This window comes from Leptonychotes weddellii, chromosome 7 (genome assembly GCF_054177405.1).
Source record: "Leptonychotes weddellii isolate Sample4059 chromosome 7, ASM5417740v2, whole genome shotgun sequence".
Classification (NCBI taxonomy): Eukaryota; Metazoa; Chordata; class Mammalia; order Carnivora; family Phocidae; genus Leptonychotes; species Leptonychotes weddellii.
The window spans coordinates 38,550,904-38,569,439 of NC_138375.1; the positions used below are offsets into that span (position 1 = coordinate 38,550,904).

Genomic DNA, 18,536 nt, shown 5'->3' on the forward strand with positions numbered 1-18,536 from the left:
TCCCTTTTTTCCACCTGTAAAACGGGGTCACGGGCGGTCCACGCGGCGGGGCCCGGGGAGGACGAAGTGTTCGTGCCGCTAGGCCGTCGGCCCCGCAGGAGACTCCCACACCTAGCGATACCTCGGTCGCTGGCCCGGGACGCGCCCTCCGCGCCCCCACCCCCTTCCAGGCCCCGGCCCGTCCGCCTCCCGCTTGGGGCGGCAATTTGTCTCCTTTTGAACCCCCCGCCCCCGACGGGTTTCCCCCTTTGATTCGCGGCCCTGAGGCTCCCCCCCGCTTTGAAATGCAAACCCGCCCGGGCTGGGGCCGCGGGCGCCCGGAGCTATAAAAGGCCTGGGTGGGGCGGGCGCGGCGGCCGGGCCCGCGAGTTCAGGTGAGCAGTCTGCTCGTCGGGGCGGCCCGCAGCGGCGGCTCCAGGGCCCAGCATGCGCGCGGGCCCCCGCGGCCACCATGTACGTGGGCTATGTGCTGGACAAGGATTCTCCGGTCTACCCCGGCTCCGCCAGGCCCGCGAGCCTCGGCCTGGGCCCGCAAGCCTACGGTCCCCCGCCTGCGCCCCCGGGGCCCCCGCAGTACCCCGACTTCACTGGCTACTCTCACGTGGAGCCTGCCCCCGCACCCTCTGCGGCCTGGAGCGCGCCCTTCTCTGCGCCCAAGGACGACTGGGCCGCCGCCTATGGCCCAGGCCCCGCGGCCCCTGCCGCCAGCCCAGCCCCGCTGGCATTCGGGCCCCCTCCGGACTTTAGCCCGGTGCCCGCGCCCCCTGGGCCTGGCCCAAGCCTCCTGGCGCAGCCCCTCGGCGGCCCGGGCGCACCGTGCTCGCCCGGAGCGCAAAGGCGGACGCCCTACGAGTGGATGCGGCGCAGCGTGGCGGCTGGAGGCGGCGGCGGCAGCGGTAAGGACCCCTCCCTCGCCCTGCGCCTCCGGACGGTTCCCCTGGACACCGGCAGGTGCTAGGGCGAGGCCAGCCGCCCCCTGTCTGACCCCTGCCCCGGCTCCCCCAGGGTTCCCCGCTTGGGCCTCCCTGACCACTCTGGTCCTGGAGTGCTGTTCTCTCAGCCTCCCCCTTCTGAATCCCAGACTGCCGGGCCTTGGTAAGCACAGCCTGTCTTTCCGTATAGACCCGGGAACGGAGACCCCGAGACGTGAAGAAACGCGCCCGTGGTCGCCGGGCCAGGCCGGAACTAGAACGCAGCTCCCAGACTTATCCCAGGGCTCTTTAGCAACACTGGCCCGGGGCGTCATCCGGGGCTTCCAGCCGTATCCCAGCCCCGGGAGGAAGCTGCAAACCGACCCCAGAAGGGGCGATGCACTGCTTGTGTGCACACAGGCGGGCCACTTTCCTTTCCAGGCCTCGGCACCCGGCTCGGTACAGTGAAGAGACTGGTGGCTCCTATCCTTTGGACTAAAAAAGAGCCCTCTGTGGTTACATTGGTGTGGGGGGTCCTACCTTACCATCCCAGGGCCCTCCCTGAACTCTTGACCCTGGGGGAGGGGCAGGCAAGAGCAGTTGGGAAGGTGGCTACTGTTTGGCTCCTGAGACTGTGAACCTCCTGCCCCCAGGCAGGCCTCTCTGATCCACCCTCTTCAAAGGCAGAGGAGGGGGCAGGACAAAGGGCCAGCTTTAATGAGGGGCGGCCTGACCTCCTTTATAGGTCCCCCCTTTGTCATGTAACAGACTGGGTCTTAGCTCGGTAGTGACTCCTGTTGGCCGGAAAGTGAACACGATACCCCATTGTCCCGACTGTGTCCGGCCTGTCCTGACAAAGGCCACCTGGCTTTAGGGGCGGGACTGGCCGGCCCACCCTTTGATGTCCGTCCCCTCCCCCACTTCCCCCAGCTGGGAGGGAGCCTGGGACTTCCCCCACCTCCTCTCTCTCTTCACCCCCATGTCCCCACACACACTCCTCGGGCCTGGGGCAGATGCTGGGGAGGTCTGGCTATAATCGTAGCCCCTTCTTGGGAGTCCCAGGGACACGGAAGCTCCTATCTACCTCCAGAAGCCTCTCATTTGTGTGACCTTGGCTAAATAAGAATAGCTAACGCTTATGGACCACTTACTAATGGACCAGGCCCTGCTGTTAATTCTCACAACATTGTCGTAGGTACTATTAACATACTCATTTTTAATGTGAAAAATCTATGGCCTAGAGAGGTTAAATCCTTGCACGAGGCCATAAGACCAGTAAATGGGGAGGGAGGTGCTGGGACTTGAACCCTGGCAGATTGACCATCAAGCCTGTGTTCTTATCCTCTCAGCGATAGCTTCTCTTAAATTAGGCATCTTTTCTGGGTCTCAGTTTTACCATCTGTGACATGATAGGGAAGGGTCTTGTACCTTTGTTTAAGTTATAAAAGGACCCTTTTGAAAAATCTGGTGGAAAATACAAGTCTTCTCCCTAGAAGAAAAGTGTTGCCTAATTCTGCAGACAATTTGAGGGGTTCTAGAAGCTCCCGAAAGACTTCTCCGTTAACGCTGGTTGAGAACCCTGCATGAGATTAAATGAGAGAAGGTGTCTGTGGCCACTGATTCCCCGGTTTTGTGTCTGTTCGCTGGAAGGGAAGCCTGCTTTTCCTGCCCCTCTATTCCAGTTGTTGTGACTACTATCAGGCAACTTTGGAGATGGGAGGGTCCCAGTTGGAGGAGGAGTTCCTCAGGAGCAAGGACCTGGAGAGAGTGTGCCAGTGGGGGTCAGAGGACTGGTGGGAGGCATGGGGGAGCTTTCAGGCTGTGTGATGTCGGGCAAATCACTTTTTCTATCTGGGCACAGGAGCTGCGTGCGAACTCGGCTCAGCCTCTGGTCTCAAAAGTCATTTGGAAAGTGTTGTCCCCAGGCAGATGGGGGCTAGCAGTAAGTCTGCCCAAAGGCAAAAACAACCTTCCCCCTTTATTCCCACAAAGTAGAATGAGAGAGCCCAGGGAAGTATGCAGGTTCCCAAGGAAAGTGGCTGCCCCAGAAGCCAGGTTTGACCCATTCTGCTGAGGACGTAGGGTCGTCAGCTTTCTAGAAGCTAGAAGCTGCTGCCTGTCTGCCCAGGGGCATCTGACTCCGACTGGGTGCTCCTGAGATGGGGCAGAATTGGCAGAATCAGGATGGAGTTACAGACCCTCCCTGAGAGAGAGGCCAGGTTGTGCCCCCTCTTTGGCCTCAGTTTCTCCTTCTGGGCAATGAAGATCCAGGCTCTGTAGGATGGTGCCTGTGTTATGCTGTTGTCTAGGATGGCAAAGGGAAGGTCAATACATGCCAACATCCAACCCGTGCCCCCTCCCCCACAGCAAATGTTGCTGGCCACCTGGTCTTGTGGTACCAGGTCTTCTTACCAGCCACTGTTCCCTCTTCCTGGAAACTCCTGTGCCCTAACTCTTTGCAGGCCTAGCTCCTTCTCACCCTTCAGGTCTTAGCTTAAAGGTCATCTCCTCAGAGAGGTCCTCCATGATTTCCCAAGGAAGGCTCCCCCTATACACATCGATAACCTTCACCATGTTTCCTTCAGAGCACCACCACCCCTGATTTCAATTTACTCACTTATCTGTGTGTTTGTGTGTTGTCTATTTCCCCACCGACCAAAGGAACACCCATGAGGTCCAGAGCCACATCCATTTGACCCATCACTACCTTCCAGGCACCATCATAGTGCATGACATTTAGTAGGGGCTCAATACATTTTGTTGAATGAATGAACAGGACAAGTGTGAGGAACAGTAAGACAACCAAGAGAAGAGGGAAGAGATGAGATCTTGGCTTTGACAGGTTTCTGCAGCCCCAGCCCTAGGGATGGGACCCATGGCCATTGAGCTGAGCAAGCTCATGCCAGGGGTGGAAGCCTGGTTGCTCCTGTCTCCCTCCTGGGACGGTACTCCATCCTCAGCTGAGGAGTTGGTGTACCTGAGGCTGGGACTGGGACTGTTTTTTTGTTTTTTAAGATTTTATTTATTTATTTATTTATTTATTTGACAGAGAGAGAGCACAAGCAGGGGGAGCGGCAGGCAAAGGGTGAGGGAGAAGCAGGCTCCCCATGGAGCAGGGTGCCAGATGCAGGACTTGATCCCAGGACCCTGGGATCATGACCTGAGCCGAAGGCAGACGCTTAACCGACTGAGCCACCCAGGCGCCCCTCCGACCCGGGTTTTATCCTAAGGAGGGACAGTGAGAACCGGAAAGATGAGAGAGACTGTTGGGCTCCTTTCCATCATCAAAATATTAACAGTTCTGAGTGGTTACTATCACTTGGCTGAGGCCAGGATAGGAAAGGACTACAGGGGGTTCTATTTTGTGATCTTCCCTATTTGCATCTACAAATAGCAGCATTTTCATTAAGAGGGTCAGACGTCATCCTGTCAAAGGCTCAGCATCCGTTCATCATGAATAAACAGTACTTCCCAGGTCAGTGGCCTGTGGGGAGGTTGAGGTCCCATACAACAAGGGAGATGTTTGCTGAGATGATGAGTCTGTTGCAGCAGGGTTCAGGTCTTGGTCCAGCCCCTTCAGCTTTCAGATGGAGAAACTGAGGCCCAGGGAAGGATGAGCCCCCTCCCCCCTCATTCCAGACCGTATCCCTTGGCCCATTGCCACAGCCACCAGCCTGGCCTCTCACCTTCAGCCTCTCTCTGATGCCCCAGCTGTCATCACAACCATTACCAGATTTACCTTTTCAAGGCGCATCTCCTGCTCAAGAGCATTCCATGGCTCCCCACTGCTATGGAATTCCCATTGTGTTACATGCCATTTCATTGCTGTCAAATCCAGCCCCATGTCTGTGGCATTCAGAGCCATCTTGAGAACTGGCTCCAACCACTATTGAAGCCACTCTCTCCCTAGTTTGTCTAGATACAACAGTGCTTACTGGGGATGGCTAAGGGCTGGGCTTGGGAGCCTCAGGCCTGGGACTGCATTTCTGTTAGAAGCTGCACAGCCTCGGGCAAGTTAACTTGGATCATTTCTCTGAGCCTCAGTTCCTTCCAGTATAACGTTAAGGATAATAATAGGATTGCACCTTGAAGCGACAGTGCCCATCAAGCCCAGCCCCTGTGCTTGGTACACAGTAGGTACGAAGCGCATCAGTGCCTATGACCGTCTCTGCCAGTCCTTAGCAGGTGCACGGAAACACATGTCTCACATTCCCTGCTTCTCCAGTCTGGGTCCCTCAACCTAAATTACCCTTCCTGTCCTGCTACATCTTCACCAACTCAAATGCTGTCCCTTTCCCAAGGCCACCTCCTCTAGAAAGCCCTCCTTGGTTCCCTCTCCTCCAAGCACTATATATTAGGCCCTGGTTTTAACAACACTCACCACTATCTTGTTTAACGCTTCCATCTACCTCAAGGACTCGTTGTGGTCAGCCCCATCCTTCTCACCAGGACTTGCGCCAAGTAGGAGCTCATGATAAAGCTGGTAACTGTGGTATTGGTTGAGTCCTTACCGCATGCCAGGCGATGTGCCAAGAACTTCACATGGCTTTTCTCACTCAAGCTTCAAAACAACGCTAAGAGGTGTGAGGATCTATTATTAGCCTCATTTTACAAATAACGTCAATGAGGCTCAGAGAGGGTAAGGTGCTTGCCCAAGCTCACACAGCTAGGATGCGACAGCATGGGGTTCAAACCGAGACTCTACAGCCTAAGGAGCATCTGTCAAATAAAGCAACACACGCAGCAGCCCCAGACCCCTCCCCATGTGCGTCCCAGCCCAGGTGAGGAAAGGAGGCTGGTAGGTTGTCGAGGGGAGGGAAGAGCCGGGAGAAGCTGATGGGGGAAGGGGGCACAGCAGGGGCCAGGCTGTTTAAAACTGGTTCTCTAGGCAGAAGCTGCGTTTGACACCTCGTCTCTCAGATGTAGCTGGGAAGGGGAATGACCCAGTTAGAAGGTGGCAGAAGGCTTTTTTTGGTTGGGTGTTTTTTTTCCCCCCGCTTTGGCAGATATTGCGGCTGAGAGCTTAGGGAATCATTGTGAAGGTCCAAAACAGCTTTGTTAGCAGCAGGGTCTGGCTTGTCAGTAGGAAGTTATCTTAATGGGCTGGCCCTCTAGTTTCTGTCCTGGAGCTCCTGGGGTTTGGAAACAACGTTTGCATCTGGAGTCAACATGAGTTAACCTGTTGAACCCTCCCCACACCACGCTAACCCCCAAGCTTGTAGGGGTGCATAGGTTCCTCTGCATCAACACAGAGAGTGAGCAGATGCTAGTGAAAGCCAGGATTGATGCTCCAAGCTCAACACCTTCCAGTGACTTCCCATTGCTCTTAAAATCCAATTCAAACCCCTCACCCCGGGGCTCAGAGCTCTGCTGGTCTCTCCAGGCTGACCACATGCCTCTCTTATTCATTCATTCAGGCAGGCTGAGGATTCTGGGCAGGACAAGGCAGACAGGGTCCTCTGCTGCTCTCGGCCGTAGGGCCTTTGCACATGCCGTTCTCTCTTCCTGGAACATCCCTCTCGTTGGTGACACAGAAACCTCCTCAGCCTTCAGGTTTCAACTTAGATGTTGCCTCCTCCAGGAGACCTCCTCCAAGCTAATTAGAGTAGGCCCCCCCCAACCCCGCCCCTGCCACTTAATCTAGTTCTCAGCTCTAGGCTTACTTTCCTTCATACTAATCCTGGTTTGTAATTATTTTCTTAGTTTGTTGTTACTGTGTGCCCCCCCCCCCCATGAAAGAGGGGAATGAACTATTTAACAAGTCCTGAGCACCGACCACAGTGATAAGGGTATGAACCTGATCTACTGAGTACTCAGCACATGCTCAGCATTTTCTCAAACACAGGTATTTCCGACCCCAGAACTGCACACCTCTGCATTAGATTAGTGGCTTTGACTAAGGCTCTGGGAGGATGCCCTTTGGAGGTTGAGCTGACCAGCTGATGAATTGGCTGTGGGAGCCAGAAGTGCCACCTAGGCTTTTGGCCTGAGTATCCGGAGGGTGGTGGCCATTTACTGAGATGAAGGCCCCGCCAGGAAGCAGTTGGTTTGTGTTATGTGTTCCACAAGGATTCATCAAGTACTCACTGTGTGTCAGGCACCATTGTGAGACTGGGTGAGCTAGATGGCATCACGAAGCAGACCAGGAGCAAGGCACTGAGGGGAGGAGATTTGCAAAGGTCACCCAGTGAGCTAGGAGAGGGCTGGAGTCCAAAGCCCCTCCCTGCACCCCACCCAGAATGTGAGACCTCGGGACCTGGGCCGAGGAAACTTGACTTCCAGACGGGAGGACGATGACCGGGTAGGGCAAGGCTGGAATGTGCCCTAGGAAACAGCTCAGAGGGGCCTCAAGCTGTTCAGGCCGGGGAGAGACTTGAAGGGACACAGTTGCTGTTTGCTAGTCTTAGAAGGGCTGTTCTGGGCCAAGGGTGCCCCTTATCTTATTTATTTATTTATTTATTTTTGTGCCCCTATGGAAAAATACAAGTGGGTGGTAGATGCGAGACCAGGCTGCTTTGCAGAGAGTACAAGCAGTCTGGTTAGGATGCTATGCAGCTGTGGGCATCTGGCCCAGGGCAGGAGTTTGGTCTAGCAGGGTTGTCCAGTAGAACTTTCTGTGATGGTGGAAATGCTCTATATCTGTTCTGTCCAGTATGCAGCATGTGTCTCTCGAGCACTTGAAAGATGGCTGGCATGACTCAAGAGCTGAATTCTCAATTCTATTCAGTTAATTTAAATTTAAGTAACCACATGTGACTAGTAGTTGTCATATGGGAGGACGCAGGACTAGAGTTCCTAGAATGGTAATCTGTTCTCGATGGGCTCCTTATTCTGCACCGAGGAGCCTCTCTGGCCTCTTCTGTCTCTCTGGTCATCTTCATCTTCATCATTGACTAGCTTTTATTAATAATTGCCTTGTCCAGTAGGTTCCCACACCTCATCTCTACAACTACAGTGTATCGAGGAGGAGTTCATGTCCTCAGTTGAGAGGTGAATGCACCGGGACCCAAAGAGGTGCAGTGACTTGCCTGGGTTCACACCACTGGCCTGTGGCCCAGCTGGGGTAGGACAGACAGGTCTACCTGCCCCTTCAGTTTCTGTCCTCTTTGCTGCCTCCCACAGCCAAGCCAGACCGTGGGCCCAAATGGAGAAGACGGGGCAGGGGACAAGGCCCAGGTGGCCCCGGAGGAAAGGGCGCAGTGGGAAGGAGAAGCTTGCCTAAGGCTGCAGGACCTCCAGCTCCACGCTAGCCTCACCCCTGCTCCAGGGCTTGAATGAGGAGCCGTGATGGAGCCGCCTGGGACTGGCAACTCAGCGGGAACAAGGACCCAGTCAGGGCCCAGTAGACAGCCTCCTGGTCCAGGAAGGGACCTCCATTCAGCATCTAACTGGCCAGGTCAGGGCGGCCCCGCAAAGCAGAGGTCCCACCCCCTGCCGGTGGGATGGGGAATCCAGCCCAAACTGAACATGGCCAGTCCAGCTGGTTGCCGGGCCAGATCTCCCCACTCCCAGGCCAGGGTGTTCCTTGCCCTGCGGCTCCCTATCAGGCGGCATTCCTCCCTCTCCCAAGGGACTCCTCCAACATCTGCTTCTGCAAATAGCTCAGCTCTCCCTGACATCTCCTTAGCTCTTTGCCCTTTACAAACTGTTTTTACGTCTGAAGCCCAAGAAGTTAGTCGCTTGTCAAGTCCTTCAGCTAAGGATTGGTCAGACCTGGGTCCAAGGCCTGAGAGGAGGGCTCAGAGCTGCACAGAACTTCAGAATCTCCAGGCCCACGGGGCTGCCCCTCTTCTGATGCACAGGAGAAACTGAGGCCCAGAGAGGAGAAGGGATTTCTTCAAGACCACACAGATGGCACAGAACTGGGACCAAGACCTAGTGACTTCAGCTAGCGGTTCAGAAACCCCAAGGGCTGTTAGAGAAGGCAGCAGAGCAGGATGCGGTGGATCGGGGGTGGGGTATTTTTAACAAGCTTACACGCGTGCCTGTGTGCATACTGCGCGTATGTTTGTGTGTTGGGGGTGATCGTGATGCACAGTCAGGATGGGGCCAGGCCACACAGAGAGGGGGCATGGAGGGTTGAGGCAGGATGGGTGTTCCAGGCCTGGGGGCCCAGAGCTGGCACGGTCACCCCCCCAGGGCCACAGACCCAGCAGGAAGAGGGCAGAGGAAGTGCTGCCGCAGAGGCCATGCAATTTTCTTGGAGCCACCTACCCCACCCTGGGGGGCAGAGGCTGAACCCTGTCCTCGCCTGGCCCAGGCTGGATGGGGCGGCCCCACCGCAGGCCACTGCCGTAGTTCCTGCCCCTTATCCTCCAGCTGGGCAGGCCTGGTATCTAGGCTCTCAGACAGGGAAATCAGAATTAGAATTCTTTCGGCAAAAATAACAAACACAACCAGAGAATCAACAAACATTGGGAGCTTCGTGTTTCCAAGTTGGAAGGGACCCTATAAATAAACAGTCTCATCCAACACATCACCCATCGCCCAGATCCATTTCCCAGCCTTTCTGCCCCATGGCTGCCCCGCCATGTTGGAGATGAGTAAGACCTACCCATCCGTGTGCACCTACTAAGTGCCAGGAGCTGTGCTAGGTGTCTTCCATTTTTCTAAAGCGATCCCCTGTGCACCTGGTGGTTGGGAGTAATTACGGGAGACCTCACATTGTGTGATAGGTTCTAGTGCTGTTTCTGAGGCTGGACAGACCTGAGTTGAAATCCCACCTGCCAGATGTGTGGACCTCTCTAAGCCTCACTCTGCTCATCTGAAAATGGGGATAACAGTTGCACAGCTTCATAGGTTGTTGAGAGATGTATACAAGATGTATACAAGAGATGCCACGTGGACAGGTTGGCCGTTATTAGAATAATAGTGATCCCCATTTTATAGATACAGAGAATGAAGCTCAGAAAGATGAGGTGACCAGTCCTAGATCACCCAGCCAGTGAGAAGCTGTCCTGCCCAATCCCAGAGGTCTGTTTGCCCAAACAACCACATGTCAGGGTCCACTGATAGCTATTCAAGTAGCAAATCCCCGAGTCTCATTTTAGCCCCACTGAATCTGAATTCCTGGTCTAGAATCTGTGCTTTTGAAAAGCTTCCCAGGACCTCCACTGTGCATGCTTTAGGAGATGGGGAATGGGCTATCTTCACAGCAGCCTACTGCATATGGATGGGCCATTACTTGCATCCCAAAGCCAGAGCAAAGAGAAAGCCTGTCCTTTGGGTGAGTTATCCAAGGGTCTTCCCTGCTGTGCTCACCACTGAAGAGCCGGAGGGGGCTCCCCTCCCACCCCCCAACCGCCTTGCACTGGCATCTGGCCCAGAGGGTTATTCATTAGGTGGCTGGGAGCGGCCGGCCCCCATCAGACACCTGTTGCAGGAGCCTGGACTTCCCTCTCAGCCCCAGCGTCCCAGGGGCCTGTAAATCATTCATCCTGGGGCCCTCTCCCTGCCTGCTGCTCTCATGCACCTCCTTGTCCCCTCCCTCCTAGGCTCCCTTGGTGGCACAGGTACTCACAGAAGGGGGAAGGGAGGGTGGCTTGGGGCAGTTGACAGTTCTGGCTCAGAGCTGAGAGTAGAGCCCAGGGCTCCTGACTGTCATTAAAAATACAAATTCAGGGGCACCTGGGTGGCTCAGTCAGTTAAACATTCAACTCTTGATTTCGGCTCAGGTCATGATCTCAGGGTCGTAAGATCGAGCCCCACTCCGGGTTCCGTGCTGGGCATGGAGCCTATTCTCTCTCTGTCTTAAAAAAATAATAATCAGGGGTGCCTGGGTGGCTCAGTCGGTTAAGCGTCTGCCTTTGCCTAGGGTCATGATCCCAGGGTCCTGGGATCGAGCCCTGCATCGGGCTCCCCGCTCGGCGGGGAGCCTGCTTCTCCCTCTGCCTCTGCCTGAAGCTACCCCTGCCTGTGCTCTCTCTCTCTCTCTGTGTCAAATAAATAAATAAAATCTTTTTAAAAAATAATGAGGGCACCTGGGTGGCTCAGTTGGTTAAGCGACTGCCTTCGGCTCAGGTCATGATCCTGGAGTCCCTGGATCGAGTCCCGCATCAGGCTCCCTGCTCGGCAGGGAGCCTGCTTCTCCCTCTGACCCTCCCCCCTCTCATGTGCTCTCTCTCTCTCTCATTCTGTCTCAAATAAATAAATAAAATCTTTAAAAAAAAAAAAAATAAAAAAAATAAAAAAAAATAAAAAAATAAAAAATAATGAAAAATACAAATTCACATTGCATATGGTAAAAAAAGAGAGAGAGAGAGAAAGAGAAAGGGAAGGAAGGGAGGGAGGGAGGGAGGGTTATCCCAAAGACTCTCACTTAGCTGTGGCCCCACGGCTTCCAGTTCCTTCTCCAGAGGTTTGTTAGTAATTTGTATTTTCTTTCAGAAAGAACTCTACGTACACACACATGCATGAGTGTGTGTGTGTGTCCCACTGTTATACAAAAACAGTAACATACAATTCACAACATTCTATGTCTTGCTTTTTTTTTGTAACTCAATATATCTTAGAAATTGCTGCATATTAGTACATGGGGAGCTTTATAATTTCTTTTTAATGACTGCATAATGTTGCTCTCCATGGATGTACCATCTCTTATTTAACAGGTATCCTACTTTTTTTTTTAAGATTTTATTTAATTTTTTTGAGAGAGAGAGAGAGAGAGAGAGCAAGTGAGAGAGAGCCCGAACTGGGGGAGGGGCAGAAGGAGAGGGAGAAGCAGATTCCCCACAGAGCAGGGAGCCTGATGCGGGGCTCGATCCAGAACCCTGGGATCATGACCTGAGCCGAAGGCAGACGCTTAACCGACTGAACCACCCAGGTGCCCCTAACAAGTACCCTACTTGTAGACGTACGTTGCTTCTAGTCTTGTGTCTTTTGAAACAGCTATGGCTTTGGGCATTTTTCTGTGAGATCAATTCCGGGAAGTGGGATTAATGGGTCAGAGGGTACATGCATATTAAATGAGGCTAGATGTTACCAAGTTGGGCTCCAAGGAGGATGTTGCAGTTATTTCTCCCTGGACAGCATATGGGATTTCTTGGTTTCTGGACCACAGTGTGATACCAAATGTTTTGTTCTTTGGCAGAGCTTTTTCTTAGCAATAAAATGGTGCGATTTGAGAGCTCCACCAGGGGCCAGTGGTTCCTGAGCCCCCCAGCCCATCTCCTGGGCCCAGAGAGAAGGTGACAGGCCCTGTGGGCTGGGTCTTCCCTGGCAGCTTCGCTAGAACAGAGAAAAATAATTATGCAGCTAGAACCCTGTCCCCTGTCTAATTCCCCGCTCCTCAAATCTGGGAGGAGTCAGGCTACGGTTTGGATCACCTGAGCCCAGGGTTGATAGCACTACCAGGCAGGATGGCCCTTAGCAAGGATGGGCACCTTCCTGAGCCCCCATTTCCCCCATCTATGGAAATGGGCGTGCTGGCTCCCTACTTGCTCATCAGAAAAGATGGGAGTGAGTGCTGGGTGCCTGAGGAAAAGGCATAATAAGCTTCATAAGCGCTGCTTGTAATGTCTCAGGCTGTTTGGGTGGGAAAGGAGACTTATCCCGCCACTTCAGGCTGTGAGTATTCTGGGCATTTTCAAGGGCCCACCCAGCCTGCGGACCATCTAGCCCCAGCCCAGAGCTCTGGGGACTGCCCTTACCATGATCCGGCCCCGCCCTTCCCAGAAGTACAAGTAGACAGGTGGTCTACTGTTTGAGCTTCTGTTGCCAAGGTTTAGGAGGCTTCTTGGGGGGGCTCTATGGACCCCAAGCCTGATGGGGTGAGGAATTGTGCCAAGAGTAGGGAGTGGGAACTCTCCATCAGGTGACACGGCTTTGGGCAAGTCCACGCTTGCCCAGGGCTTCAGTGACCCTGACTGTGTGGGGGAGGTCGGACTGGAAGGTTTTACAAGGCCTCTCTTACTTGGACCTCCAGCATCTGTATTACCTGCCCGAACCTCAGTCTCTTCGTCTATAAAATGGGAGGAGACTAAATTGAACCCTTCCGGCTTTAGCCCAGTGAAGATTCAGAGCTCTCCTGGGCTCCGGGAGTGGCGCATTAGGCAGAACTGTTTTTGAGTCGGCGTTGAATTTTCTAGGCCAAGGAAGGGCCCATCTGGAGCCAAGGCCTCAGCAGCCACTCCCTTGTCCCTTTCCTGGGCCAGGCCTGGCCGAGGGCCGAGGCTGTCCCGTGCTCCATCGGGTGGGGGGCTGAGGTCAGTGGCTATGGAAGTGTCCAGTGCAGTTCTGCTGCTCTGGCAGGAAACCCAAGGAGAAAAGCCCAGAAACATCTGTTGTCTCCCATTTTCTGCAAAACCATTTGGCTCTTGGGGAGCCCAGTGGCTGTCCTGCCAAGCTGCGTGGGCTTGGTAGTGGGGCGGGAGCTGGAAGAGGGGTGGGTGGTTAGCACAGGGGTGTCAAGGGACAGGCAAAGCCACAGCCATGACCCTGGGAGGTAAAGGCCAGTCTGTGTGGGGGCAACTGGGTGAGGTGGAACAGGGTCCACGGTTATTCCGAGACTCGCCATGGCCTGGTGGACATGGGTAGGTCTGAAAGTGCTTGCGTGTGCCTCCTATTTATAGCCGAGTACTCAGCTTCTTGCGAAGGAAACTGGTGTTTAGTCAGGCCCCCGCACCAGCCCAGGCCAAGCACGACTCTTAATATTCTCTCCAGACAGACCTCTGATCCCAGTCCCAAAGAGAGTCCTGACTTTAACCCCAGTCGGTCCTCAAATCCCGCTCCCGGCCCCAGGCCGAGCCCCATAGAGAAGCCAAGCCACAGCCTTCTCTCTCCTGGGTTATTGCAAGCCTATCTGTGCTTCCCCTTTCTTGCCAGTCTGTGCTCCAGGCAGCAGCCAGAAGCAGATTAAAACCAGTATCAGTCCTCGTGTCTCCTGGGCTCAGAAGCCTGCCATGGCTCCCATCACAGACAGAGTAAAACCCAGAGTCCTTTCTGTGGCTGGTAAGGCCCTGGACAACCTGCACCTCTGTCCTTGCTCACTGCACTCTGGCTACACCAGCCTCCTCACTCTTCCCCACACATCAGATGTCAGGCATGCTCCCACCACAGGACCTTTGCACTTGCTGTTCCCTGCATCCTGAGCCCTCTTCCCCAGATATCTGCATGACCCTTTCCCTCACCTCCTTTAGATCTTTGCTTAAATTCTCCTTCTTGGTAAGACCTTCATGGACTACTCTATTTAAAATCGCATACTCTCCCCTCCCCAAATTCCCAGTCCTCTCTTCCTGTCTTCTTCTTCTTAAGAATACTTATCAAGTACTTAGCATTAACATATCAAATTATTTTGATCTCTGATTATTTTGATTAGGTTCCACTAGAACCTGATTTCACTGAGAGTAGGGACTTTTTTAAGCTTTGCTCGTTGGTGTACCCCAGTGTTTGGCCCATGGCAGCTCAGTAAATATTTGTCACCTGAGCCTGCATCACTGCTCTGTGCCCAGGGAAGAGGCGGTGGTGTGGATGGCTCTGGGCAGACTGCTGCAACCCCAGCTTAGGGCTTGGTGTCCAGGGCTAGGGTCTTCAGAGGCACCTGACAGGTCCTCGGGGCCTCGGGGCCGTGAGCAGTGTTTTTTGTTGGGCCAGCAGCCGCCAGGCATTTGACGGGAAGTGAAGAGAACCCACCCCAGGACGGAGCAGCAAGCTTCCGCCTCTGCCTGTGGTGGCTCATCCCCACTCTCCTGCGCTGGAGAGAGGAGCCGCTGACTTGTCACTGGTCTTAGTCTGCCCTGGGCTGCCAGGTGTCCCTCTCTGTCTCTGGTGTGACCACCCGTGGTCTCAGGATCCTGAATCAGAACCACCTGGAGAGCTTGTTAAAAATGCAGATTTTAAGGGGGCCTGGCTGGCTCAGTCAGTGGAGCATGCGACTCTTGATCTCAGGATCATGAGTTCTAGCCCCATGTTGGGCGTAGAGATTACTTAAAAAATAAATAAATAAAATCTAAAAAAAATAAAATAAGATGCCGAGGCTAGCCCTGAGGCTTTCCGGTTCATAGGGTCAGAGATGCCCTGGAAACTGTGTTTTTCACGCGCTCCCCAAGTGTCTGTTGCACAGCCACATCTGGAAACTGCTGGGTGAAAATTGGTGGAGTTGGCGGATCAGAGGAGGGCTCTGGGTCAGGGGAGCTGGGCTGAAACCCCAACTCCGCCAGCAGCTTGCTGTGGAGCCCTGAGCAAATTGCTTCTCCTCTCTGAGTCTCGTGTCTCCCCAAATGGGCATGAGAGCAGTGCTTGCCTCTCAGGTTGGGGGTCTCCAAGTCTGACCCCAGGGGAATGATGGTTCTCCCCCAGGACTGAGTGTGCGTCCCTCCCAACCTCAGGGTCCTCCTTTCGGGGGGCCCTGGATTGCTTCCTCCCTGGGGCCCTGCTTCAGCTTTTGCAGGTCCGCCCCCCCCCGCCCCACTCACTTCTCCTCCTGGGCCCTCTGCTTCTCAGGGAAGACCCGGACCAAGGACAAGTACCGCGTGGTCTACACCGACCACCAGCGCCTGGAGCTGGAAAAGGAGTTCCACTATAGCCGTTACATCACCATCCGGCGGAAGTCAGAGCTCGCTGCCAATCTGGGGCTCACCGAGCGGCAGGTGTGTGGGTCCCCCCACCTTCCCCGCAGGAGCAGTACTGGCAATCTGGCCTCCAGGGTGTCAGGCAGATTATAGACTCGGTCAGGGAGGAGAACAGAGAGGTTGGGTTTCCTGACCATGGTCACACAGCACTCAGCAGAAACTGAGCTGCTGCCAAATCCTCCCACCTGCAACAAAACCCAGTATCCCTGACGCCCAGTAGGGCGGAAGGGGGATCTGATTCGCTATAGGCTATAGCAGCTAGGATGATTGCTGTTTAAATCCTAAGGAGGGAGCAGTTACAGGGAGCACAGGGAAGTCTTCCTGGAGGAGGGGGTCTTACAAAATGGGGACCGAGAAGGTTACAGAGGTACTGTCTTTAGGGTCGGGGAACAGGTCCTAGAGGGGGAGGATGTGTTCAGCGGCCATGAATAGTCTGGGTGGTGGTGCAGGAGGGAGGCCACAAACCCCCCATGGGGAAATAAGAGCCCAGCTGTCCTTCCTGTCTTCCTCGTGCTCTGCCATTCGGTCTCCCCACCAGCTAGCCCATCTCTGCTCTCCCGTACCACAGGTGAAGATCTGGTTCCAGAACCGGCGGGCCAAGGAGCGCAAAGTGAACAAGAAGAAGCAGCAGCAGCCCCCACCACCCCCACCACCAGCCCACGAAGTCACCCCCACCACAGCTGGGCCGCCCCTGGGGGGCCTGTGTCCCAGCTCTGCCAGCCTCTTGGGAGCCTCCTCCCCAATGCCGGTTAAGGAGGAGTATCTGCCGTAGCCCCCTGCCCAGCCTTGTGGGCTGGGTGCCTGGGGACTCAGGTGCTGGGCATGTGGCTCCCGTTAAGGCCTAGGAGGCCTGGTCTGAGTCCCAGCCCTGCCACTGACCTTGGGTAACCTTGGACAAGTTGCCCACCCAGCCCTGCATCCCCTTGACCCATCTACCTACGCCTGGAGCCTGTGGGATAAGGACCTTTCCAGCTCCTGTGTTCTAGGCCTCAGGGGGGCGGTCTCGATCCCTAGAGGGCTAGGTGAGGGGCTGTGATAAGTTCCCAGGCCCCACCTCCTCCTCCATGGATGGGTTCAAGGGTGGGAGGCCACTGGAGGGATTGGACTGACTCAGGAGAAAGGAGCTAGAGCCGAGAGAAGACGGAATGCTTGCAGCCCATGACCCGAGGGGAAGGGATGAGGTCAGCTCCCACCTGCCTCTTCCTGCAGCCTCACCTCCAGCTGTCCCCGTCACAAATTACCCTGACCCCTCTCTAGGCCGGATGCAAAGCACAAAGCCCACAAGACTGGGACAGAGCAAGAGGCTCTGATGACCGTCCCCTCTGGGTTGCAGAGCCGTATGCCCCCACTAGCATTCTCAGTGGGCCCTCCAGATGGGGACAGGCAGAGGGGGCTGGGGTGTGGGGGGGTCCACCTGCCTAGTTTCTACACCCCTAGGCTATCCCTTAGGGCCCAGGCCCCAGGGAGTCCCCGGGGAACTTTCTCCGGACCAAGCAGAACTCACAGCTGGACAAGTGTTGCACATAGAGTGGAATCTCTTGGATGCAGCTTCAAGAATAAATTTTTTTTCTCTTTTCAAAAAAAAAAAAAGTATAAAAATCATTATACCCAGCATTAAAGGAAAGTGCTAAAGAAGTATATACCATCCACACCCTTCCCTAACAATTGCATAGTCCCCTCCAGTCTCTGTAGGTCTCTAACAAGGTCACCTTTAAAATGTGTTTGAAAGATCAAAACAGGACATTGTTAGAGTAAGTCTATGAGACTGCATAAAACTGTAAGTCCATTTTGTAAGCAGATTCATCAGACTCAATATATCGGTTTTTTGAATTTTTCAAGCACTTTCATCTCACATTTTTTACTCAGCAGCTGATATTCACTGGGCACCCCCGTGTGCCAGGCATGGCCGAGCCCAGGGAATGCACAGTCCTTGGCCCACAAAAGTTCCCAGTCGGAGCTCTGCTCTGGGCATCAAAGGAACAGAGCATCCGGGGAGCCCAGAGTGGGCTCCCAGCTTATGGCAGAAAGTCTGGAAGGCTTCCTGGAGGAGGTGATGTTTGGATTGAGGCCTAAAGATCTAGTAGGTGCTGTCAGGCCAACAAAGGAGGAATGGTAAAAAAGAATATGAACAATAGGAACTTGAAGTATGATGTTTTAAAACTCCTGAGAAAAGCTACTGTTCTCAGTTCCCTTCCAGAGGTGGGCAGGAGTCTGCCCCCTGGGGCCTTTGCTCTCTCGAAGCCTCTGGTGCCAGCTGCCCGCCCCTCTGTTTACTGTTCTGGGATGTGGCCCAGCCATAAAAAAGTGTGTGTAGCCTGCCTGTCTGCCCTTTGCTCCTGGGACACATGACAACAAAGCACAAGGTGGCTCCAGCCCCACACTAGCCCTTGAAGAGCAGTAGGCACTTCCCTCTCTCCTCCTGCTGGTGGCCTGGGAGGCCCCGCAGCTTCCCCGCAGATGGTGGGCATCTACGGCATGGGAGAAAGGTGGTGCCAGGGAAAGGACTATGGTTCCAAGAGCAGAGGAAGAAGGTTGGTGGGAGGGTGGTTGGCAGAGTGGATATGGTTTTCTCATCTTCACAAATACTTGCTGTGTGACCCCGGCTTAACTGCTTCTCCTCTCTGGGCCTCATTTCCCCATCTGTAAAACTGAGGAGTTCATTTACCAAAAAGAAATGTGACTCAGGTCCAGTAAGTTTGGGAAGTCCTGCAGACTCAACCCTTCTGGGGGAGTCCCAGTGGTACATTAACACATCAAAGGCTCTGACAAGTCCCACAGCAAAGAAACCCCTTGAATTTTCTTTAATCCAGCATTCTCCATGCTTTGCTACCCAGGAGCCCCCTACTAGCACCTGCCAGCACCCCAGTGAACACCACACACTCCGGAGTATGGGGATGCTGTGGGCTGGGGGGACTCAATGTTCGGCCCCAGGCTCCAGTGTCAGACGGCCTGGCCTCCAGTTTACTGCCTCCCAGCTCTGAGACTTCAGGCAAGTCACTTAGCTTCTTTGAGGCTCGGCCTCCTCATTTGTCAAATGGAAATAAAATCCTTGAACCTA

General features: G+C 54.5%; 1 protein-coding gene across 1 annotated transcript; it reads left to right on the forward strand.

Moving 5' to 3' along the window:
- Nucleotides 1-370: 370 nt before the first annotated feature.
- On the forward strand, nucleotides 371-18,536 carry CDX1 (caudal type homeobox 1). The gene is made up of 3 exons (XM_006751569.3): nucleotides 371-896; nucleotides 15,351-15,496; nucleotides 16,047-18,536. The coding sequence occupies exons 1-3, from the start codon at nucleotides 452-454 to the stop codon at nucleotides 16,248-16,250; spliced, it is 795 nt and encodes a 264-aa protein (XP_006751632.1). The 5' UTR covers nucleotides 371-451; the 3' UTR covers nucleotides 16,251-18,536.

Bases quoted from the DNA above. Each gene is read 5' to 3' on its own strand.
- CDX1 (XM_006751569.3), top strand. From the start codon at position 452: ATGTACGTGGGCTATGTGCTGGACAAGGATTCTCCGGTCTACCCCGGC. The intron at 897-15,350 runs GTAAGGACCCCT...TCTGCTTCTCAG, and splicing joins TGGAGGCGGCGGCGGCAGCG to GGAAGACCCGGACCAAGGAC. The intron at 15,497-16,046 runs GTGTGTGGGTCC...CCCGTACCACAG, and splicing joins TGGGGCTCACCGAGCGGCAG to GTGAAGATCTGGTTCCAGAA.